This window comes from Rhyacophila brunnea, unplaced genomic scaffold, assembly GCF_057557595.1.
Source record: "Rhyacophila brunnea isolate RB1 unplaced genomic scaffold, BYU_Rbru_1.0 scaffold_2, whole genome shotgun sequence".
NCBI classification, from domain to species: Eukaryota; Metazoa; Arthropoda; class Insecta; order Trichoptera; family Rhyacophilidae; genus Rhyacophila; species Rhyacophila brunnea.
Genome location: NW_028232859.1, coordinates 13,084,273 through 13,112,020, shown reverse-complemented (window position 1 = coordinate 13,112,020; position 27,748 = coordinate 13,084,273). Strand labels below are relative to the sequence as shown.

The window sequence follows — 27,748 nt, the reverse complement described above, 5'->3', positions numbered from 1 at the left end:
TCAACGGCATTAATCAATTATTTTATTTTAATAACTTATAAATCATCACTACACAATGTACTGACTAATACTACCCAAATAAAATGAGTAGCATTAATTAGTATATTTCTCGAAATAGAGATGAGCTTAGGAAGTATGTTAGTATATAAATACACGAAACAAAATATGCATTAAGTACCCGAAATTCGAAAAATAAAGTGAGTATGCAGAAGTTTTATATGTGCCATCGCCAATATCCTAAATACATGTTTAAGTGCCAAATAAATATATTAGAGCTTCTATGAATATTAAAATATGGCTTTGGGTGTAAGAGGCAGCGTGATTATTTGAAAATAGGCACTAAGTGCCGTTTAGTCAATATGTGTCATCAGACTTCTTCGAGAGAGTTCTTCATTTTTGATATAAACGTGTTTTTTCACAATCTTTAATTATAAATTGTATTTATTTTCCTTCTACTAAGGACATTAAAATTGTATGTTAAATCTATTAAGAAGCTAATAAAATAGTGTTTTTTTAATGAAAAATGAATTATTCGTTAAAACCCCTGTATATTATATTCAGCTTGTTGGTACTTAGAGCCTATTATATTTCGTGTATTCATGTGCGCGGGAGTTTACGATGGACTAAGGGTAACATTGTTCTCAAATATTGATGCGTGATAGTGTGAAAAATTAGTAGTCGTTTTTCAACGTGTGTTTGGTCTAAAAAACGGATTGAATAAGTTGAGAAAATAGTCATAAAATATTCTTCATAGAAAGTTTGCTAATATAACCGTGACTCCGTGAAGACATAACATTAGGTATGTATTTGCATTGCCATCAAGGGTTTCCAATATAATAGAGTTAGCTAAAATCTTCAAATGGAAATAGGTTGGACACATAGTCCGAATAAAGAACAAATCTAGCCATCCAGTAGTACCCTCAAAATGTCCTCAAGGTGAAAGAGGCCTCTGGATCGATGGAATGGTTAAGTTATGCGGAAGTACTTGGCAACGCAACGCACATGACCGAAAAAAGTGGAATTAACCTAGAGAGGCGTTCATACAGCAGTGGATATATTCAGGCTGATAATGATGATAATTTCTTCAAACTTAAAATGATACGTCATATAGAAAGATATAGTATCATGTGTTTCCTACAAATACGTATTTATTTTTATTGTAGATTTTGAGTAGCTTCTTCAATTACTTAAAAATATTAATATGTACATTTTCTAGTAACCACCTTCTATAGACATAAAATAAATGGAGATGGAAAAAATACGAGTCACACTAAAAGAATTTAGTAAGTACGTTTGCAGACTGCACTAATATTTTACAATTACTCCATTATGAAGTAATTCAATGTTATCTAAGTATTGTAGTGTATTGTTAAAATTGTACTTCTTGAGATATCAGATAATAAAAAGACGTGACGATAGGTTGTGACTTTTAGAGTCTATAATTTATCAAAGCGCGCCCTTATCCACTTGAATAAATTTGTATCCATATTTTATCGCTTTACCAAATTGTTCAGATATTTATGTACGTTCACTGAGAATAGTTGACGATGGCATTTGCTGCTTTTAGCATAAAATATTTATAAACAAAGAAAACACATCAAAGTAACGTATAAACGGCATTCGCTGGCATTTTTATACGGCAGGAATATTAAAGGGGCGCGTCAGTTCAACATTTTTCAAAGAATTTAAGTTCTCTTTAATGGCTGCCTAATATTTACAGGTCCTTACTCTGTCAACAGTATAATAATATAGGCGCGAGTATTCAATTATTAATAATATACCTACAGTGCGGTTCTTTTAACGGGGGTTCCCGCAACGGAAAGTGACAGAGGTTAAGAAGGGATTCCGGTTTTACTTTGCCTTTATATTTTCCACTTAGCGCGGTGTTTTTGAGTGAGGAAAATATGGAAAAGCCGACGTTTATTAGGTATTTTTCGTGTAAGCTCCTTTACATTCTGACACGCTTTGAGTATCTCCGTAAAATTACTTCTGTCTCTTAAGGCGCCAGAGGTGATTACTCTAGTTTTTTGTTGCACGAATCTTGTTGAAAAAGAAATAAGTACTGTAAATAGTGTTGTAAAAAATGACCTGTAAATAAAATAAAACAAATGGCTAATTCTATCGGCTTTTTTCATACAGGATTAATGGTAAACTTTGTTATAACAAGAAACCTAGATACTATTATCAAGTAACTATGCCTTATATATTTAATAGAAATTCCAAAAGCCTAACATGTACTAAATGAAAAATATTTTTATTAAAAACCGTGAATGATACTTACGTAGATTATAAATTAATTTGAGATCATATTCAATAATTTATAGCGTTCTGTTCCGTTGTTTTTATGACATTTTTGTCCATTAAGCTGTTCAATATTATAAAAATAGAATTTGTTCATTTTCATGTTAATACATTATTTAAAAAAAATGTAAAAAAATGGTATGTACTTACGAGTACCTATGTATTATATATTAATTTTTGGTCAAGTTTTTAAGGACCAATAATTTGCTCCTAAATAATTATTTTAGATTTTATTTAATTTATCACAATATATATATATTTTTTAATATATATATCTTGGGAATCTTTTATATGATATGTTATTTAATTATTGTATTGTGTTTTTATTCATTTACGTTACAGCCTCGTAACATAGGGCAAGCACAAGGTCGTACCATTTCCCACGTTCTGCATTTTTGACATATCTTATTAATATTTTACATTAAAATAAGAAACTGTGAATAATATAAATTACCGCTATTAAAGAATCATTTTTTAAACCAGCAACGATTAGTATCCGTAACCCATTTTATGAAACGCTTATATTTTTATTTATGATTATTATATTTTGTAAAAAATAAAATTCTTTTAAAAACGATAACTTAATACTTGAGTAAGTAGGTACTATAATATTGAAAATAAATTGGACGATTATGTAAAGGCTCTAAAATTTGTTTACATGATTTATAATATGCTAGTATGACTAACATGTCTTAACTAAGCCCACTCAGTATATTTTGTTAAATAAACAATGTGATAAATGTACAACATTATAAATATATTATTAGCTATAAGATAATGCCAGGAAACTAACTTGTCTGGATTATATGGTGTCAGATTTATAAAAATACTGGTAAAGGTGCGTGGAAAAACTGAACATTAGTAGTTTGTATTAATTTAATAGGTAATAGCCGTAAAGACTATGTATAAGTTTGAAAAATAAAAATATATGGAATGGCAATTTTGTTTTTTCTTTCTGATTTTGACATGCACTGTTGTTTCATCTAATGTGAAACATTGATGATTTCGACTGGCAATATTTTACATTAGCTGAAAGAAAATTTAATTTTTCGCCGTGTGGTTAGTTGTAGTAGTTAAATCTCTAAGTATATTAATACGCTTGCAAAAATTTGTTAATTAGCTAATCGAGATTTTTAACAATGTACACCATTCACACATACAATAAGCACATGGAATGAAATTACACTTCTAAACATAATACAGCATCCAATAAATCTAATTTCTATGCAACTTTACAGTTTTCTTCTGGTTTGTAGCTATCTGTCAAATAATCATTTTAAATTTGGCAATGAATTAGAATAATAGTGCCTGTACACGTGCATGGAATTACTGTTGCCAATCGTGCTTATTTTAAACTATCATGACAATAACTGTTTACACGTAAAAGTGCTGACTGTCTCTCCAATCTCATTCTTCAAGAGTAAGCGAGATGCGAGGCTGTCATTTTATACTACTATCTGACAGGTCGTATTGTAAATCGGACCTCAAAATGCGTAGTTCGTTTTTTTACCGGCAGGTTCGCCAATATCGTTCTACTGTGCAGGCGCAGATCTTACTTGCGCGGAAAAAATCATCACAATTTGGAAGCTTCCAATCTTATTTGATTTATGCACGCAATCTTGCCAACTCTGGATAATACATGTTTCCCTATACATTTTCTTTCTGTGCACAGTAAATCTATGCACGTGTAAACAGGGTATTAGAATTTAAAATATTGTAATGTTATAAATCACTTACAATTATTTACACTCAACTCTTTTGACTTGGCATACTTGATACGGTGTTTTGTTTTAAATCATAAAAATAAATTATGGCGTATTTTTGCTTTTGTATATTATTATCTGATCCTAATAGCACGTCCTAAAAACATAGTAAAAGCATTTTTAAAAAATTACCGAAATAATGTAAAATAGTGTTGCCAGCGAGATAAATATAGCACCCCTGATGTTTTTAGCCGCGCTGTTTCATAGTGAACCCATTCGTCCGGCGTAACCATGTCATGTTGTCATGTTGCTGCGGTTTTACGAGCGTCACCCTGCGGACAATATTGCCCTCTGGCAACACTGTCGTCAGCATTTTATTCTATTTTGTTTTATTCCCAGCACTGCATCTACGCGGCAAAGCTACACTTTGAATTACGAGGCGGTCCACAATGTATTTTCATTGGCGACCATAGATAAATAAAAGAGAATACACGTTTGAAATTTACAGTGCTGGTAGAGAGAGGTTGTCGACTACATTTCCATTCTCTATATTTCAATATTATTTAATACAATTTTCCCGCTGATTCTTTGGTTTCGATAGAATTTTTGTAATTTGAAATAGGAAAAAAATCGTTTAATTAATTTTTTAAATCCTGTCAGTTATACATAATATACGAGATATTTCCAGGAGACTAAATCAAAATAATTACAAATGTTGAATATGTTAGATTTTTTAGAATCTTAGATATTTGTTAGTGGGACCATGTCCTATAATTTTTCCATTTAATTTCGTGGACGGTTAGTTGATTTCAAATTATTTAATGCCAGATATTATATTTTTTCTTCTCGAAAATCAAACGATTTAAAAAAAAAAAAATTCTCGAAAATTAGTAATATTTTGTCGAAAAAAAGGTTACACATTTTTCCTTACGTCTTGAGAATCTTCCATGCGAGAATATTAGATAACAGTGTATTAAAAGTATAAGTCACAGTTAAATGTTATGTATATGTATGCAACAATGGTTTCAATAATAAGACAAAGTCTAAATACGAATCTGAAACAAAAGAATGCCAAAATTATGTCTGAATAAATATTATTACCGACACACTTCGGAGAAGGTGCTGTTGAACAAATTTAAAACGAAATATTTTGGAGAAAATCTTCTTCTAATAAGATAGAAAGACAATATTAAATATAAGAAATCGAAGCTGCAATTAAAGTAAGTAATATAATTTAAAATGAAAATTTGCAGCAAAATATTATTGAGTTTTAGAGTTTACATGAAAATTTTATTGTTCACCTGGGTTTATTTAAAACCGATATATTTTATTTAGTTTCACTATTTTTCGAGGTGTTCTATTTTCAAAGATTAAACTGTCTTTTAGATACAAACTAAAGACATCGAAAAACAGATTATAGCTATAACATTTTATGAAGCTAAAAAAAGTTATCGAGACCACGATTAAAATATTAGCTACAAATCATCAGATCCATTTATAGAAAATATCACACAGGTATTCTGAGATTCTTTTCGTTATCTAATTTTTCATGCACACATAAATAAATCATGTTAAAAGCCAATATGATAAAAATAAATCAGAATTATTTAAATGAATAAGTACCTACTTAGGTACAATAAATTATAAATACTAGTAATCAAGAAGTAGTCGGTGGAAATTGCCAACTGTCGACTGACTTGCTGTTTCCCTTTGATTTTTGGAATAATTTCAGCCACTTCAATGGTAACTTTTGATGAAATTTACTTTAATATTAATTTGTTGACAGTCGGTGGCTGTCTCGTTTGTCAACTCAGTGTCAAAATAGAGACAGGTGAATACGAAATAAATATTTCGGCGAAGTGTAAACTTCAAATATTGCGTTAATAACGAATGCAGTAGGCTTTGATGAAGAGGGAAAAAATATAAAGAAAAGAGAAGAAACGCGTTGAAATGAAAACAAACATTCGCGCTTCGAGGAATTTGAAAATCTTCAGTGCCGACAACATTGGAATTTGAAAGTGACAGCGCGTGAATAATGGCAACACACTTAAGAAATAAATAAATAAAAAAAATAACGTCAAATTAGCTCATAATAGTTATTGCATCTATACCTACTCACAAAGATAAAATAAATTGGAGCACAAACGGAGATTACAATAATAAATTATGATTCATATTTTTTACACAACTAAATGATAGAGAAACTAGCTTTAAAAATAATAATTATTACTGCTAAGTATATTTTTTTATCTAATTCTGAATACTATACACATTTTACATGATTTAAAAATGTTAGATTCTTCATTATAGAAAAAAAATTAAATTTAAAAAAATGTCAGAAATATCCATTTGAAATTTTTTTTTCGACCATGTCCGATCCTAATAGGATCATATGTGCCTCCACAGAGTGGAGGTTTGTATTAACAGATTTTGTTTTTTTTTTTACGAGAAATGGATGTCAGCCACTTGCTCAACCTATTATGTCTATACTCTGACTCATACACAAATTGAAAAACAATGTGTATTTGCCAGACCCAGGATTCGAACCTGGGACCCACGCTTAAGCCGCGTGGCCATCCTAAAAAAACATATCCTAGAAAAAAACTTATGTTCCAGCCTTAAGCTATCGATCTGTCTAGGAATCATGCGAATTACGAGTACTTATAATAACCACGTTTATCCGAAATACCTTAAATTTAATATGTATAGTTTATAAATATATTCTTAACGCGCAATTTTTATATTCAAAAGAGATACGAATGTACCATCGCAGTAGAGCGTAAGAAGCTTGATTTTTTCATCATTTCCAATCGAAAACCCTGACTGTTAAATAAATTGCCCAATTGGATACTTTATGGTGAACCATTTTTATAGTAATGGGCTCCTTGGCGGGAACTAGGTTACGTTTCACGCAAGAGGATAAGAGGTAAGTAGGATAGGTAATGTAGGTAAAATATATGGTAAACAGAATATAAAGGGTATTTATGGCAACATTTGCAAAATAGTTGTATGAAATAGAAAATATAATATGCACACTTAATCATAAAGATGGCGAGTATATACCTGTATAATTGTACATATTTGTAGCAATATGTAGAGATAAAGTATTTATTATTGAGTGTATTTGTTAAAGTAGGTATCAACAATGCATTTTAGTGAGTTAATAACAGCTTATAGGTATTGATACATTTATACAGTCAAGCAACGATATGTATTGGAAAACTTTGTTTTTTAACTTAACGTGCATAATGGAAATCGGAAACTAATTAGTTTTACACGCTTGACGCATAAAATGTAACTTGATTATTATACAATAAGTATAACGACGCGTTTTTGATTAAATATAATATGTATATATTATATTATTAATGCTTGGTATGTAAAAAAATAGTTTTAAATTGTTCGATGATTCAACAATAAATATTCTATGTCAATAATTCAATTTTCGAGTGGAGATTTTTTTCTATATCCATTTTTTCAAGAACGATCTCAAAATAGGGTTTATAATTTGAAAAAAAAAATCACCATTATCAACTCGATAGTATTGTAGATGTACAGGCATTCTATTAATAGCTTCATTATAAAATTGTTATTTGAAAAAATAAGTATGGTGTTAAGTCATAATAATATAGTGAAGTTTGTCTTCTCCGTTTGGGTGGCCATATAATATCTTAATGGATCATTACAATTTTTGATAAATATTGTCAATTCAATTTTATATAAGTTAAGCAGTATGAATTATTACTAACCTAAAATAATATATGGCAATAAATACAGATGGGTTAAAGTGCTAGGATTCCCGAAGAACTAACTGAACTGGTTTTGAAAACAAAAAACCCTAAATTTCAATAACCAACGTACTTACTAAAAATAGTAACGTATCTCTTCCTTATCCAATTATTATTTAAGATGACTTTAATGACACACAATGATGTTAGTGGTGAATTTTTTACAGATATGTATCGCAGATTAAGTGGTTATTTTTATATATAGGCAATTTGTGAGAATACGAATCTTTTTAAAATCTTATTTTTAATGTTTCATACAGTTTCGGGCCCCCTTTAAAATCGGTTGTCAAATCGATTGCATCATCATCATCAGCCTGAATCTATCCACTGCTGGATGAAGGCCTCTTCAAGCTGCTTCCACTTCTCTGTGCATTGCGTTGCCACGTACTTCCGCAGAACTTTATCATTTCACCGATCCAGCGGCCTCTAGGTCTACCTTGCGGATGTTTTGTACTTCTTGGATACCACTAGATGACTAGATTTGTCCAACGATTGTCTCTTCTTCGAGCTATGTGTCCAGCCCATCTCCATTTAAGGCTTTTAATAAACTCTATTACATCGCAAACCCTTGTCTTCTTCCTTATCCACTCATTCCTCTTTTTGTCCTTTCGCGTTATGCCCAGCATGCACCTCTCCATAGCACGTTGTGCTACTCTTACGCATTTGTAATCACGGGAAGCACACGTACAGTAGAAGGTCACTTTTGAAGACATTATTCAGGCGGCCAAAAGCACTATATCCGTTAAAGGAAATCCCGCTGGAAATAAATAATAATTGTAGATGTTCGTATAGCTAATGATATATTCCGCAATCAATATCGTTGATTCAATGAACAAATATTTTTTCTTAGTATATTAATAATAATTTAATTGATATATTTATAATATAGCTATTGTCTATGAGTCTATGTGTACTATATGATACAACGCTCTAAAAGCATACCTTTGAAAATCCGATATTTCAGGTAAACCATTTTCCGTGAAAAATATTTCCCTACTCAGTATCTGAGGAGTGGAAATCTACATAGAGGGTTTTTGACAAACATGTGTGTATCGTATATAAAATATTATTATTATATGTATACCAGTTTTTAAAGGTGGTTCTTATCTTATATATATATACGAGTTGAACCTTTTTGTACTACTATAAAATGGGCAAAAATATAGTTTTTTTTGTACATTGGTACAAAGCCGGTAATATATAATATACTTAATATACCCCTATTATATCAGAAAACTTATGTATTTTAAATTAGATAACCGTAATAAATAATTTTAATGGTAATACAAGTAAATTAGTATTGTGTAAAAGGGAGAAGTTATTCGAAATTTAAAAAAGCAGAGATAAGAGTGAACAAGTTAACTTTATTATTGTTAGTATAAGTTAGATATTTGAAGTAAGCAATCAGTATTTTTCATACTAACACGGTATAATTCGCTTACAAAACTTAGGAAACTTTAAGAGATTTATATATTATATTATATTGTAATGTAAATCAAAAATTGTATTCAATAATATTCATAGGAGTTCATTACCTTTTTAAAAACTTATTCTTGCAGAATATGAGTTGTTATCCTAAGCTACTGAAAATACATACACGTAATATATGTACATATTATATATATTAAAATGGATAAACATTTTTATCGCAATATAAAAGTTGACCAAAAATAAATAGTGCCATACTTTAAACTTTATACTAAACGTTATACTACGATAAAAGTATAAAATTTAAAGCATTTAATTTGATTGATTATTGTCAATAATCTTTATAACTATTATTAATTTATAATAAAAACGTAATTTTTTGTACTGATTCTATTTTTTTTAAAATAAATAATTGTAATGGTTTTGTACGCCGCAGAGAGACATTTTCAAGTGATATAAAATAAAATAGGCATTTATAATGACAACATTCATGCCTCTCACAATTTTTTGAATTCGGTTATTATAAATGTATGTTTTATTTTATATCAGTTGAAATTGTCTCTCTGAGGCGGACAAAATGGGTACAATTATTTAATAAAAAAATGGAATCAGCACAAAAAATTACGTTTTTATTAAAACATATTATTAATACAATGCATTTCCACCATGAATAATTGACAGTTAACACAATTAAAGAAAAAAGTATTGTTCTCTTATTCAGTTTAACAGTAATATAATAAGAAAATGTATGAAATTCTACTATTTTCATAGTATTTTTAATATTAGATAACATTTTGTTATAACTGATAATAAATGTTTAATTGTAATAAAAACATTAGGTCAATTTTTGAATAAAGAACAATTAAAAATATTTTATGTAAAAATGTAATGTTGCCAATTTTAGTACGATATTATACTTTTGTTCTAATTCGAAATTGTCTCCATACCACAAAGCCCTTTTAGCGTGGCAATAAAGAATGCAAATTTGTTTTTAATTTTCCTAATTTTCTTTCGATGTGTATTATACCGCGGTATTTCACAGCGAAACACGCCCATTCGCCATGCTGTGAATGGGTACAATGACAATGCAGCTTTAATTTTAGATTATTCTTAAAAAGAGGTGTTATTTAATTATCCTCTTTCGGGGTCCTTCCATTCGCGGGGTCACCTGGCAGTAACTGCTAATGACGGCGGTCGGAGTTTTGATTTATAAACTCATTACTGCAACCCTTTAACACCTACGATATTTATTCCGAAAAGTTACAAAAGTTTTCAATTTAATTTAGCAATGTATTTTTAACCGAATTTCAGGAAAAAAATATAAAACCAAACTTTCGGTTTTTAAATATTGAAAAAATAATACTAAAACACTTATCCATGTAACTTACAGGTAATATAAGTGGAAAACAATGTTTTTTTATAAATGATTATTTAAAATCATAAATTGTTCAATAATTATTACGTCATTTGGTTTAAAGATGCTATACGTTTTCATGTATAATTAATACATTACAATACATCACCATCTTTGATTCTTAGAAGATCATTATATGGACTAACATACTAACATACATACTAACTAACAGAGTGGAGGTTGTGTCAACAGATTTTCGTTTATAGGGTAAATGAATGCTCACCACTTAGTGTGAGGCCTCAGTGCCAGTGTTCGGCGCAGCGTTGAGCGTTGTGTGCAACTCAAACGTATAACCGTATAAATGTATAACCAAAAAAAGACATTGTCTACGAACATTTTCACACACGGTTATACGTTTGAGTTGCGCAAAACGCTCAACGCTACGCTGAACGCTGCCACTCAGGACGTACACGTACTCAACCTATTACGTCCATACTCCAAATGCACGTTGAAAAATATTATGTAACTTTTAACAGACCCGGGATTCGAATCCTAAACCCACGACACGTTAACGCTTGGCTATCGTGGGCGTTAAAGGATGTAACATAATAATTATGGCCTAAAAAGTAGATGAGATATATTATATGCCTTAGCCCATGACATCTACTTATACGATAACTAAGCATAGCCACACGTGGTTGATGTACGCTACGGACTGCATTTAATCACACACAACGTTTCTGAGTTGAGCACGTGTAACTTACAACGGTAGTCACTTAATGTGAAGCTCGATTCTACGACTTTGTTCATTTACTCATATATTGTGACAAGAGCGGTGAACACGTGGCTATGAGTAGTTATATGACAAAACGACTTGTGATAGTCACTAATGGGTACACTCAGTTACAAGTGGTCATGCATATGCTTGGCCTTTATGTATTTAGTAGCAGAGTGCCACTGCGATTTGATTGGTAATACGAAATATATTGATCCGTGTTATCCTTTCAAAACGTAGAACATTTCTTTACAATAATAAGTAACAATTAATAACAATGATGACGACACACACATTATAAATACCAGTATCGTACAGTGAGTTTTGGTAGTGGGCATGCTGTTGAAAAAAATACATCTACTATATTATTATCTACTTGTGGGTTTATGACTAATTAAACCTTGAAACGAGGTATAAGTTTGACACTCTAAATCAAAGTTTCCCAAAGTATGGTACGCGTACCCCCTGGGGTACGGGAAGAGTTTTGTGGGGGTACGCGCTGCACTGGGCTATACAACATCTATGCTAGAAGGTTTATCGCATGCGGAAGAAGAGCAATTGTTGGAACTAGCTTCAGACGGATTCTTGAAAAATAAATATAAGGAGTGTACTTTAAGATCATTCTGGTTGCAAATGCAACATGTGTATCCAGTTTTAACAGAGAAAGTCCTGTCATACATCTTGCCTTTTCCAATTTCAAATATATGTGAAGTTGCCTTTTCAGCATTAATTGTAGACATTAAGTCAAAAAAAAGGAACAGGCTCAGATTAAAATTAACAACCAGGGAACCAAATTATGCTGTTCTGTCTCAACATAAACAATTCCATTCTTCTCATTGATTATAATGAATGTCATTTATAATAGGTATAACTTTTATTTATATTTTATTATGAATGAATTTTATTTTTCGTTTATTATTATTTTGTTTATGTACTAAAAAAGGAAAAAATAAATATTTTATGCAATATATGCATTTTTTTTGGCGATTTTACGAAAATTATAGAAGGGGTCGAAGATGTCGAAAGTTTGGGAAACACTGCTCTAAATAGTTTCTCTCTTTTACCACTAAATTGCACAATAAATATATATTATTGTAAATATACATGTCTACTATTTTATCGAGTATTTCTAGAGATACTCAACACACATAGCGTCAATGGACCGGACCGCACGCCACTGATAAATACAAATCTCCTGAATCCATTATATATACAAATATTTTAATTGAACAAATTTAATATATACATGACAATTTTGATTGGACTACTAATTATTGTGACCTCCGTAATTGATTTAGCTCATATAAAATGAGATACATTTTTTAAAGTAGAGAAGAAATCATTTTCGAGAGAAGGTGATATTTCGTGCACGCTTGTATACGTCTACATTATTACAGGTAAGTAAATACACTGGCTCAATATGACTCAGTAAATTATGTCACTCTGGCAATATTATTACAAAAAAGAAAACACACACATATTATTTTGTAACAGAATACAGAAACTCCAAATAATATAGATAGCATCAGACGAAGCGATTATCGACCTTCCGGTAACTGACGGGTTTATAGAGGCAGCATGAAAAATCTCATGTACTTTTGGGTGTTTTTCCTTGACACATAACTCTGAGGGGCTTTATCGGATCATACCTTTTTCACGTAGTGCGGATAAATTTGTGTTTTTTTATCCCGAATATATCCGCCTCTTTTTTACATATAGGAATTAAATAATAGATGGAGCTGTGATGTGCTTCGAGGGAATACACTGAGACAAAAAATCATAAAAAATATGCTTATTGTCTAAATAAAATAATAAAGAAGTGTTTATATTAAGTATATTACATATAAGTATAATATTATGTAGGTACTAGGTATGCGACAAACCATTACTGATTAAACCCTTATTCATTTTATTCATTGTGACTAAACGGCATCTTATACTACAAAAAGTACACAATACTAACTTTTTTGAATTGCAAAAATTGTATACCTAACGATACTCAAATTATTCAAAAGGTTGAATTCGATCTATTGAATCATTAATATTTGACTTCTCATTCGTTTGTGAATATTTTTTGTGCTATATTCGTTATAGGAGATCATAAAATAATCTTGCCCTTTTGCTTTTAATCTACTAAAATTATGTATAATATACATAATTTTAGTAGATATATTAAATTATTATATATATAAATAATATATTATATTGTGTGTGAAGTTTTTGAAGTTATACTTCTTTTGGAACGATTGGGAAAACGGATCAGAGTGTATTTTTGGCGTGTGACGAAGTTGCGCGCGCCGATGTAACACACATTTATTATTATGATTATATTCACTTCGGTCTCAAGGGTACATGCGCATAGTGTCATTTAGTTAGTCGTTCAATACAACCAAGTAAAGAGCACGTGTTGTAAACATAACCAATATTGTGCCATAATACATATATAATATGTTTATAAACAAATTTATGGAGACTAACAGTCTACACTATTAATTGATATTCATAAAACTTTATTTATATTGGAGTGTATATTTAAGATTTTAGGCTGTATTTATATAAGTATTATTTATGAGTAAAATTATATATCAATAAATAAATAAATTTTGTGAATGTTGAGTTGTTAAATAATTCAAAAAATATATTAAAATTTGATTTTTTATTAATTCATCATGGACACTTCTGAATCGATTATAACCGCTGTATGGCGAAGATGAGTTTTGGTCCAATACAATAATAAAATTATAATTATCATGTGCTATATGAGACACAGATGAATCGCGAACGTTTTCATCAACCTAATCGACTGTAATATTAATAGACTCAGGTAACGGCTTATTTTGTTTTGTTACGCCAAAGAAGTATAATTTCTAAAGCGCGTACAAAAGTACACACACCGATTTTTTATGTATTTTAATACAATGTGGTGTTTATGGTAATCATACCGAGAATTTAAGTTATCCACGATGACTAATATCATGACAGCGCGATTGTAATCTGTAAACGTACAACACGTGCAGTGAAATTGGGTAATAATAATTGAGCAATTTTGGATATTGTCATTGAAATTTCTGATTAAACGGAATATTGATTACTTATCTAAAAAACAAATTTCTCCATATTCTACTTCGGAGAAATGAGAGGTAATTATCTATATTATGGTCATTATCAAAAACGTGACAATTTAGTTTGGTTTTATCCGATAATTTTCTCTCAATCTGTCCTTATCTATTGTTAAAGATTTCCAGTTCGGTAAATCGAATTTCTTTAAAAAATTTGCTAGGTTGTCTTGGTATCGCAATTGTTAGCTAAACACCTATTTTTTGGGGGAAAATTGCTCATTTTTTCGTTGACCCTGATAAGAACATTCACTAATTGACAGATATTGTGTGCAATGCATATGTTTTAAGGTGTTCACCACGATAAGGTAAATATAAGTAATATGTAGAAGAATCACAATATTGTACACATATATTAGCATGTTAGAGAAGTAATTATTGTATTAAAAATATAATTGAATACTATGAACCCAACCGTATAAACTAATCTATCAACAAAATTGGACTGTACATACACGTCCTCCGGTTTTCACAAAATGAAATATCACACAAATTTTACTGTAACAAATAACAAAATTATTATAGGTACCGACTGCTCCGTTTTACACTAACAAATTTATTACGATCATATTATATTAATCTCCGAGGATTAATGTTTGTACAACAAAAACGTTCACTTACAAATCCACTGTCAAAATCGTGCTACAGAGATATGCGAATTAAAACAGACTGTAAATAAATGACAGATACTGTAATCTACACATTTATATTTTTTAAACCTCTATTTTTTTCTATTACTGTTAATAATGGTGACATCAGATTATAATGAGTGTCTCGCAATTCTATTTAATTTTATAAAATTTTGAGGATCAGTCTATGGTTTTTATTTGATCGGTCTGTTTACATTTTTTTCTTCTTTTGTTATTCTCTTTTCTTTTTGTTGTTTACGCATGATAATTTGGATATTTATATAGGTAAATTTCACCGGTCTTTATTCTTTCTATTAGGTACTGCCTCTTTCTATGTAAGTAGCGAATTTATAATATAAATGTTATCTTAACTATAACTATAACTAGAACCTCAGAAATGTACATATTATTATCTAAAGAGACGATTTAATTTACGATTTTTACGACGTAAAGATAAAAATAGAATTTTATTTAAAAAAGAAAACTACCAAGTTTTACTAGATAATTTAAGACAATTAATATAATAAATTTCTAACAAAATTTATGTCATATTATGATTTTTTTCAATCTTTTTATATTAATACTGGCGGGTGGAAGCACGTCGATATATATTTTTAACCAATTACTTTTAATTTAATTACCGACTGAAATAGGTACTAATTTTTCCGATATTTCATAACAATATGAAGTATTTAAAAGACTTTTTTTCATAACAGCTAGGTTTCTGATGCTGTTATAAATTAGATATACTCAGTGAAAATATTGCATTCTGAAACTTGTGTATCAGTACCGAATTAAAAATAATTCTGATATGATTACGTTCTGTTTCGTGCCATTGTTATGTTTATGTATGACTGGTTGCAATCCTTTTATACATACATATAATGTTTTATGTTATTATGTATTTATATACCGTTATGACTGATTATTTCCTGAATAGAATATAAATCGGTAACTATATTATATACAATGAACAAAAAATATTAAAAAATATATATAAAAGTATCAAGTGAATATTGTGTCAAAAACCATACTAAGATGGTGACAAAAATATGAAATAAAAATGTTTTTATGTATATATGATATTTTTATCTTGATTTATCCTTAACACATGAAAGAAAACATATGTAAATATGTAGGGGATGAGATAAGTTGAAAGAAAAGGTAAAGGACAGATACTTCCGCCATTGCGGCCACGACAGAATCACTTTGGAACGATATTAGTGTCATCTAAAAGTAATGATAACAACTCCTAAATGAGTCACCCGCACTGCCACAAGAAACTGACACCGTTTCATACGTAAATTCTAAATTTGAAAAATAAAGGAACGGTTTATTTTATTCAGGTCGTGGAAGAAAGATAGGAATTAGGATAGGAGATAGTTTGACAGATGCTGATATCTAATAGGTGGAACTGCCACCTAGTATTTTTTTTCTAGTATATCATATTTACTTACTTTTTGATGAAATTCTATGTAAATTAATTAATAGCTGAAACAAAACTTTGAAAGATCTAATACCCCACTTAAACCAACCCACCCTGCATCACACTCGGTTTTAATCGAGCGTATCATGAGGCACTACGTTGGAATATTGAATCATCAGCAGTTTTTTTATGACCAAGAATGTTCCAAGAGTAGTCCGAAGTCGCCACGCATTCAAGTATGATTTGACTATTTTTACAGATAATTACTAACAAAAAAATACCGGGGTAGATCAGTCAGTAGTGCATGAGACTCTTAGAAACATATGTTATGCTATTTTTCAACAGACTTTGCTTTTTCAAAACCGTTTCAGTGACAATTGTAACATATTTGTTCATTTGTGGACATATTTATTTTAGTTGGTTAGAGAACATGGGCGCGAATTCAAATGGCCCTGGGTGTCGTATTTTTTTCAAAAAGATTTTTTCTAGTGGTTATATATTATTTGTATGAGGTGTTTTCAAAATATGTAAATATTCAATAAAAAATGTAACTTTATTAAATTTTGTGTAATATTCCTTGAATAAAAGAAAATAGTTCATTAAATAAGTATTACGTTATAAGGAAAAGGAAATGTCAAAAAGTAGAAAAGTTGACATTGAATGATTGAAATATAGTTTCACAAGTGTTCAAATTGAATTTTGATTGTCTTCTTGCAAGCTATCTTTCATATAAACGAACATGATATGGAAATATATCTGAAAAAAATAAACAAAAATGAAAAATGGGCATAGAAACTTGCGATCAAGAACGCAGCAGAAGTTTTGAGAAGTTGGCAACACAATACGCGACGCAATAAAACGTTATTGACTGTCTCGAAATAAATTCCCAGCTCAGCGGTTGACAGCTATTGGAAAATGGATTACGTGGTCGATTAATTTCATTCTTATAAACCAACGGAGGATGTACATTTTATTACTATTCAATGACGAATCGAATTTCGCAGTCGGCGATATTTGATTTCTCTCCCGAAAGACTGACCACCGATTTCACGCCATTCACTGTTAGGGTGGGTAAATATTCCAGAGATTCATAAAATATTAGAGCGGTTACGTGGTGCCTGGTAATAATCCATTTTTTAATGAAAATTAATCAATGATAATGTACCTGCCCGGATTCAAATCAAATATACATCGTAATATAGACGTGTCAATTCATTTGGATTTATCATGCTTTAGATTTCAGTGGGTCTATTCTATACTTATCGATCGCTAAAGTGATAAATATTATCACACTTAGGGTAGGTTTCTATCAAAGTGTTAGCAATTATTGTAGCAATTACAATAAGTTGGTTGAAATTGTTGCAATAAGTGCTATATTTTATTAGCACCTCTCTTGGCTGTGATAAAATTTAGAGCGAGATAGACAATTTTAGCTGATTAGACGGCTAACTTATTATAAACAATCATAATACCTCAATACACGTATGTAATAAATACTATCACTTTATCACTTTAGCGGTAGATAGTCGCCTTGTGTATAGAATAGACCCGCAGGAATATTTACTCTGTTAAACATACGTTTGTACAACTTGATAAATAGTTATATAAGTACATTTTATTTTAAATAATCAACACGTCTCTAAACATTAAAGATATTTTTTTTTTTTAGGTAAAAAAATATCCTTAATATTTAAAACAATTTGAGCGTTGGTATTGTGACTGCATCAAACCTCAATTCGATATAAATGAAAAAAAAATGAAGTTATATACTTACTTAAGTACATTCTTATTTTTTATAAAAAACTATAAATTTTTCAAAATTCATTTGGATCACCTTCTAAAAAAACACCCCAAACTAATAAAAACACGTATAAAATACGATGTAGGTACAATTAAAAATTAAAAACATATTTTTTTTTCGACCATGTCCGATCCTAATAAGATCATATTATTATTATGGGCCTCAACAGAGTAGAGGTTTGTATTAACAGACTTTGTTTTTACGAGAAATGGATGTCAGCCACTAAACTTGCTCAACCTATGAGGTCCATACCCTGACTCAAACACATTATACTTTGGAAAACAATATATTTGTCGTAGATTTCAAAACCAGCCATGTCCATAATAGATGAATAGGAGAAAAACAGCTTTTTGTTTTCTCAAATTCACAGTCACAAGGGTGAAAGTTTATATTATTTCAAGAATAGAATATTTAAAATTATTAATTTCGCATTTTGATAATGCGGAAATGTTAGAAAGAAGTAGTTCTTCAGCAATTCACAACAAAGTCAAAAATACCTAAAGGTAGACTTGGCTGATTTTGTAATGTAGTGACACATGTACTTGCCAGGCCCAGGATTCGAAACTGGGGCCCACGTCGTTATAGACCGACGCTTAAGCCATGCGGCCACGTGATAACATAATTGATTCATTCAAAGTTATCAGTAAACTGAATTCCATTGCAGTTTTTGCTAAAAGATTACTATCACTCTTAAAGTATTGTTGGAAAAACTGATTTACCTATTTAACAATTTATTAGAACTAGCTGAGTTGGTTACAATGGATTGAGTAGAGAAGGCATACTTAAATTAAAATTATCATTTTCTCTTTTACACGTAGTGTTATGACAATTAATATATTGAATATTATTCAAATAGTGCCGTTAAGCAATGACTGTCACACTACCATACCTTCAATTAACATCGCTAAAATTTACTTATACATTATTAAACGAGACGATATATTGCGAAAAATTAACAACCGTTTCCCGTAAATAAATTTGTTAAAAAACATTTCCGGAAGGCGGGAAAAATCCACGCAATATTATAGAACTAATTTTAAAAAAATCTAATTATGTTTTATATACTTAGCTCTTGTATCAAGTAAATATATGGTTGTTATGTATATATTTATTTTTAAAATTTATATCAATTACATCTCCAGCGTTGAGTTGACCGATGAAGTTCTATTTGTTTTAAATGATTCTCTCGCTATTGTAAATAGGCCTGACCTGATAGTCTCGGCCAATTTACACTCGAACATTTGCTTTCGTACAAGTTATCGAAAACCATCTCTTATGCTTCAAACTTTTTACGATAACATTGAGTATCTAGCTAAACAGAGTGTATATGAAACTTACATTATATATTTTATGGAGTATTTTATCTTGATTATTTAAGTAATTTAGAAAATAATAATAAATGTAGGTGCAATGTATTAAATTTGATTAAAGCTTTCCTTTATTGTCGTTTAAGTTAGTGGATCATATTTATTTTGTTTATATCAGAATTTGGACTATACCTGTTTATTTAGGTTCAAATAAATATATTGTAGGTTATTAAAGGTGATTTCATAATGTTTTTAGTATGGTATAATAATTGGTTATAAAAAAACCACGAATAAAAGGGCTTACTATACAATATGGCGGTCTATTTAGACGTTTTGTTGTACTGTATATATTATGGTATATATTTTGCTATTTTTGTGATGTTTTAACTGAATATTTTAAATAATGATGGCACATTGAATATATTTTTTATTTGAAGTGCAATGCATTATGCTCGTAGTAATATCCTTGTACGAAAAAGCCAGGGCATGGTTATTAAAAAAAATAATCAGAATATAATACTGTTGTTACAAATGAACATTTTTTCAACGTCTTTGGTTAACATTGTAAAAAACACAACACATATTCAAGTTTGGAATGTTAGTATAAAATTTAATTTTATATTTGAAAATAGAACGATTCAAAACATACACTAAGAAATGGTGGAAGTATTTTTTTTAATAGACATTGGTTTTAAATAAAACACTGCTACCACTAAAATATCCCACAAACTCCGAAACTAAGTAATGTTTTGCCGTGGATTTTCATTGTAAATATTACATCAAAGGGATCGTCAAAGAAAGACGCGAGTCGCCCCCCGGGCCGTGTCTTGTCGGCTACTGCTTTGCATCTTGTACCTTATACATTATACTCCATAGAAATAATACAAAATAAGAAATATTTTTTCCTCTCCCATTTAGCTTTGGACGACTGTCACGGTAAGTACTTGTGTAGCAATACCTAGCAACCAACTGAGCGTTGAAAATTTTTTCCCCGAGTTGTACTTATCTCGCGAATTTCGATATTGTTATTATTACTGCTTGCAAGAAACATTTTAGCGGCCATCGATTTCACTGGAGGCCATTTTGTTTTTTTTCATCCAACAAGCCAGCAAGACAGTCTATTTCTCGAATAAAATTGTGTTCTCTTTAAAAACAAATTCTTTTCTCAATCAGTTTTTCTACAATCATCTTTTTCGACAGCTGAAAATCTTTTATAAAATAGGGCCCGTGTGCCAAATATGAAATTGCAGACAATAAGAGTTAAATAAAGTACCCAAGGGTAATTTGTATGGCAATAAAGCCAAATTATACGCCTGAATTGTTTATGGAAAGCAAAGTTTTAGAACTTGGCGCCAAGTTATGTTAATTTCAACGCAAAATCAGAACTGATTATTCATTTGTGTAAATAATATTGTAAATTTGTTGTACTGTAAATTTAGAATATTATTTCATCCAAGACTGGCAGGAAATATTATTAAAGTAATTTTTTTTCGTCTGTCTGCCTAGGAATAATAATAAATTTTATGTTGGATTTTTAATGTTTGTTTTATCAACAAGATGGACGAAGCTTTAGTGAATGAATAACAATTTTATTGTTTAATTTATTCAACTTTATTTAAAAGTTTATTGCAATAATCCTCAATTTTAGGATGCCCATATTCTTCGCTCAGGAGTTAATATGGTAACGATTTTTGTTAAACTTTTAACATAAAAATAATATAAGTATACAATTACATCATCAATAGTGTTGTATGATATCATTTCTGTAAATTTTAGAAAATTTAGTTAACCTAGGTATGTAGTTTTCCAAGATATCTGGTCATATAAACAGAAAAATATTTAGATTCAAAACGTTTGTATAAACATTATAGTTTATTGTACTTATCATTTATAAAAAAAAACATATTGAACTGTAATATTTGAAATGATTTATTGGTTGATTTTGACAACTTATTAATATCGACTACAAACTAAGGATAATGAGAAAGTACTAGATTTATGAAGACACTTAAAAAAATCTAGGTTTTCTCGGTGATAATTCATAATAATTTATCACTTAGTATTCACTACATAACCTACGATACGTGTTTCTCTCACATAGTGAGCTTTATCAAGTATAGTAGGTAAAATAGTGTCAGATTATTGTGGCAGTACAGGCGAGTCATTTAGGTGTTGGTCTCGTTACTTTCAATTGACACTAACACCGTTCCACACTGATTTTGTCTTGACCGCAATGCCAGAAGAATCATTCGTTCCTCTATCAACGTTACGAGAAAGGGATAGCTGACAAAAATTTCCAAGTTACATGTAGTGAAGGTGGATATTTTAAGGTTGGGAACAATTGCAATTGCGAATCTCGTTAATTACTGTGGTATTACTGTTAGTGTTTGAGTAAACAGATAGGACCTACGAATTATTTGATAAATAATAAATTATTATATTCGTATTATTGTGTATAATATATTGTATAAAATAGCTTAATGCTTATTCTATATATTTAATTAATGTCAAATTTGGAATTAAGAATATTATTTAACAAACCTACAGAGTGGGCAATGTTTAATAAAAATCGTTTAAAATGTTGCCTCCGGAAAAAAAATTATCAAGTATACGCAACAGAAATTATTATCTATGCTTCAAAAGTTAAATACATATTGATGTGAAAGTAGAATTTAAATAAAGTTTTATACAATTGTAAACTTATGAAAATATTATTTTTGTCGGTATAAATAGTCTGAATTCCATTCTATCTCACGTTTGGTAGATTCCGTTCCAACTTTAATACTCCAAGTTGTGTTCTGGATGGAGCCTACGTAGTGCGGCTCAAGTTTTCGGTTGCGACATATATGTAATCAAGTATGAAAACAATGCCACAACTTATTCATAAGCCTTATAATTATAACATCCAAGCGGGCAAATTCTTGGGAGCATTTGAAGCGAAAATCCGGCAAAGATAATTACACACACACGGAACAACGTTAAGTACGCCTCTGTTTCCTATGTCATTATCGCTATAGTTGTTATGGAAATAATTATGCTAACAAATTTATATTATTTATAAACATGAAGGCTATATGATTATTGATAATCTATGGATCATACATAGTATGATATAGACACTTGCCATTATTTGTCGAAGTTGCGGGATACTTAATTAAATTGAACTGAGAATGTTAAACATACAAAAGTAGTATTAGTTAAATAGTGATATTTCATGATAATTTATAAAATGAATTTATCATTTGGAATTTACCATATTGAGTGCGATATTTCTGGTTTTTAGGATCCAACACGAGAAGATGAAAAAGAAATTGGGTAAAAAAGACTATCTGAAGCTAGCTCAGATCCAGAATCGTGTGGCTTCTATACACTGTGCAGAAGTATGAAATATTTGCCGATATACTTATTTAATTTTCGCTTATTTTTCTCCTGCTATTCACTAATATAAAGATTAATTACATGGCAACATATTGTGTATTACCCACATGGTGGGCATTATATATACATATTTTTTCGACTTATACGAGGTATAAAATTAGAACTCTGCCATTCTGGGCAGTGTTGACCTGTGTGTCCCTGATAACTAACTATCTTAGAAAAAAAAGCATCAGTTGTTCATTCTCCCAAAGTGCAGAATCAAACTGCCACTGACCGATAATGCCAATTAGTAGGGCGATAAAATTATAACCAAATTTCTTCGAGTGTTGATATATTCCACTTGCGTGTGAGTGAGTTTAGGTGGACACTATTTTATAAATTCTTAAAATAGGGTCTTCTTACCAAACTTGGTGTAGTTTTTTATAATAATGACCCACTTATAATTGCGGCATAGCATTCATCGGGAAAAAATTGTGAATATTTTGTTTTGGAAAAAATACCACAAATTAACTTTTAGTTAATAATAAACTATTTTTTTATTGTATTCCTATTGATTTAATAGACTGTTAGACATATTCAATAATATATTAAAATACTCTATTAATAGTTTAGAAATAATCCTAGCTGATCTAAAATTATAATTAATTCGTAAATATGAATAGGGATGGAATTACGATTTTTACAGAATACCGAATATGTTCTAATACCGACATACTTTGTTGCGAAGGTTTCGTTTGGGTAAAATATTGTCTAAGAATAAGCATAAATACGTGACTTTGATATAAACGTAATAACACAATGCATGCATCAAACGTTGGACGTGGAAAAAATTTAGCAATAGAATATCTCGCAACGAATTAAAATCATGGCGGAAGGTAATTGAAGCATGACCGATGTTGCTTGTCGTAATCTAATTTACAAAAGAAACGTATGAAAAAAATACACAAGTATATGAAAAGAATGATATGAAATTCTTAAACGCATCTCGAGCGTGAATCCGTCGATGTGAAAATTAATGTTATAGGTGTATTTTTTTATTTAGACATGTAATGTGTACGTGTTTGAAAATGTACTGGGTAATATGTTAATTAATTATTGCTTGTAACCAAGTAACGTTATGCGCACGTATTGCAATATCAGTTTTTTGAAGGATTGGTTGTTATTCGTTAGACATTTGTTTAGATTCTCAATAAGGCAGCAAATTGCATAATAATTCAAATAATGTTTTAAAAAATATTCAATGATATTTTAAAGATAAAGCCTTCCATTTCAATTAAGTAGTATGATTTAATTTTATCATAATATTTTATTCAAGTTGAATCCAAAGTTTAAATATATTACATACTTTTGTATCAACGTAGAGACTATAATTATATCGGTTTGGTTGCAGGTTTAATTATTGATTTTTAAAAGCTAACCAACACTATCAGCTGCAAATTTGTAATCTTCGTTCAATGAAAACAAATACGTATGACTGACAAAAATTAGTGTGTACTATTTATTTCGATTCTTAACAGCTTACCTGTACTCTTCCTCATACACACACATACACACATATCGCACACTGAGATCTATAGGGACATAACTGCATATAACATAATCTTGAGTGATTTGAGTTTGAATTTTAAATAATTAACTAAAATTCAATTAATTGCAGTAGACTGCTGAAAATACGGCAGTCTAGCACAATAAATATTGTACCAAAGATGAAATGTTTTTTAGACAAATGGGCCTAATGTAAGATAATGCCTCTATATAGCTCTAAATTAAACTTTTAAATATAAAATAACCATAGATACAATTATGTAAGAGGCCACTGCTTCCAAGTAGCAGTTAATGCCATATAGCATTAAAAAATAGATTTTTTTCTATCGAAATGCATTCATAAGTCATTTTTGGGTTGTTTCAGTTATGACCCTATAGATCTCAGTGTGCGATATGTATTTTAAGATTACAACAGATCACGAGGGAACCAATTATAGAGGAACAAGACAATACAGGCATAACTAAACTTAGAAAAAAATCATATAAGTAGATGTGTTGTGACTTCAACGTGAGTCGAATCTGGAACCTCTGGCATGAAGGGCCAGTAGTAAGTGACATAATATTAATGAATGAATATAATTCTTACCTTGAGATTTAGATGCTCCAGCTAATAGCAATACTCCGAAAATGACTTGCAATAAGTCCCGCCAAATGATACTGGTCGCCATCTTGTTCTTTCGTTCCTGCGATGTCATACTATTCCACACATGAATAATTTGAAACAACGGAACAACGTTTATCTGTCAAAATACTTTTACCACTAATTAATGTGACAGTAAATGGAACGTTTTTATTATTTTAAAATTTAAAATTTGGCACTCACATTCACTGCTTATAATTACAATTTAGCACATTTTAAAGTCTTATGGTTTCATATCAGAAAAAGATTCTATATTTAGGTGAAATTCATTATCTGTTGTAAATACTTGTCGATGATTTTGGCATTATTTGGAAGATAGTTTGAGCAATACGACTATAAAGCATGATTCTTCTTTATTTATTTTTTTGTTTTGTTATAATACTGATTTACTTCACGGTCTGTTTGAAAGAGAGGTGTTGAAAAAACTGATGCAATTATTTTAAACTTCTTTCGTCATTGTAAATTTGGCTTGTTGTGTCGTCTGGAAGAGCTCGTTCGTTCAGTGGATCTGTAACAAAAAGAAAACAAAATGAGAATTATGATAGAAACAAAATGTATCTATAAAATATAAAAATAAATCGTGATTATAATCAGATCCGCCCATTGACATACTACTGGATGAATCATATGCTTCTTAAAATGACGCCCGATTTTCAGCGACTTGACCACTCGTCGCTGTAGGATTGGTTTCCCGAATAGACCAAATGTTCAGGAGACGAAAAACAAATTTCATAATCCTATATTTTAATACATGGAGATATTTAAATTGTTATTTTTACAGAATATGAATGATGTATTCATTACCATTACAAAGTAATTTAAAGAAAGGGATGGTTCTCGTCCAATTAGATACAAAAAAACATTCTGCATTAAGAGGTCGATTTCGACAAAAACGGATATTCGGGAAACCAATCCTATAGCGACGCACTGTTAAAACTTACTGTTTTAATATCAGCGGACTTAACTTGATATAAGCTCACTTAATATTTGTCTCGAAAACGACCTGGCAATAATTATGAGTAACTCCGATCTAGCTTGCATCTTACTCTAACTAATAGTCAGCGCATGACGGCTTGCTCTGTCCGTTCAGACATGATTGTTTGGTAGCTTGCAAGCTTTGGGTTGCAGACACCCTTATGGTCACTATTCCAAGAACGCAAATTTAGTTTTAATGCCAGGGCAATACGGGTGAAATTCGGGAATCCATGTTAATGGTCTTAACGCATTATACCTACAAGGAAATATTATAAGACGATATTCGTAATATCTTCTTTTGTGCTACATTTTTAAAATTACACTTGTGTGGGAACTCCTCATCTAGTAGTATATCAATGGACCCGCCCCAGTAGACTCGGCCACCCCTGTAAAAAATTACAAGTCCACCCCGTCACTATTAAAACACCACATCCAAATTTTCGAGAAAGAAAAATAGAATTCAAGATGTAATGAAAATATTTTTCCAGATAGTATTTTAATTAAGTATTGCTGTAACTGCGCTTAACGTATAATAAATAAATGATAATATTGTGGAATTTATTTGTAAACTAAAATAAGCACATGGGTTGGTACGGGGGCGGCTATCTTTGCCAGATTTACCTATCTCATATGTTTTATTGCAAATGTATACGAAATATATTATGTATTTACCATAAAATGTCTTACGATATTTACGATATTTACGATATTAAGTATACATATATTATAAGTTTAGTGCATCCCTTTCTGTAATAGTTTTATATTGAGTATCGTTGACTTTTTCGTAAGACTGTAAGAGTGTCTTTGTGAAGAATGTTGGTTACAAAATTTTAAATATTTTAATATGATTGTTGTCATAAACATGCAAATAAAAGCGAACATATTATACTTTTGACGTATGGGAGGGGGGGGGGTACAGGCCTGTTTAAATTGAGGCAATGATGATTTAAAAAAGCACCCATGTGTATAAGTATCACAGTTGGGAAAATAGATTTGTTGTATGTATGTATAAGGATAATGTTAAATAACCGATAATAAATTGTACACAATTATTTTCATTTTTCTATAAATGTGATATTATTCTTAAACGATTCATTATTTGACACAAAAATTGATTATTTTTAATATTGATTATTGTTTTTAGTACCTATTTAAAAGGGTACATAACATAAATCCAAAAAGATACAAATAAAACACATTTAATTGAAAATAGTAAAACCATTTATACATGAATTATAGAGTCTAATTTACTTTTATACAAATTAGTAACATGCAATCCTTTTTCACGTATTCCTATAATATAAGTACGCGCTGATGAAAAAACTGCCAATGAAACATGATATCACCAAAAAGCACACTAGCGTGAATTCAGCGGTTACAGGTTCAAGTTCCGTCGGGTGTCATATTCTTTTGTTAAAAAGATTTTTTCTAGTGATTATATACATGAGATGATTTCAAATTATGTATGTTTAATATACGAGTATTATTATAGAATGTTACATTCTAAAATCTTGTGTTCTATTCGTTAAATAGTTTATTAAGTTATATGTATCTTAATCTCCTTTAATCATCAGTACTATAA

The 27,748-nt window shown here is 30.1% G+C and overlaps 1 protein-coding gene across 3 annotated transcripts in view; it reads right to left on the bottom strand.

The window, feature by feature from the left end:
- The window catches only part of LOC147071881 (uncharacterized), a 426,219-nt gene that overhangs the window by 258,287 nt on the left and 140,184 nt on the right, over positions 1-27,748 (bottom strand). For all 3 annotated transcript variants that reach the window (XM_085947408.1, XM_085947406.1, XM_085947407.1), the window contains one exon: positions 25,138-25,699. In XM_085947408.1, the coding sequence (XP_085803534.1) occupies positions 25,138-25,246 (109 nt within the window). In that variant the 5' untranslated portion in view covers positions 25,247-25,699. The remainder of the gene's footprint in view (positions 1-25,137; positions 25,700-27,748) is intronic.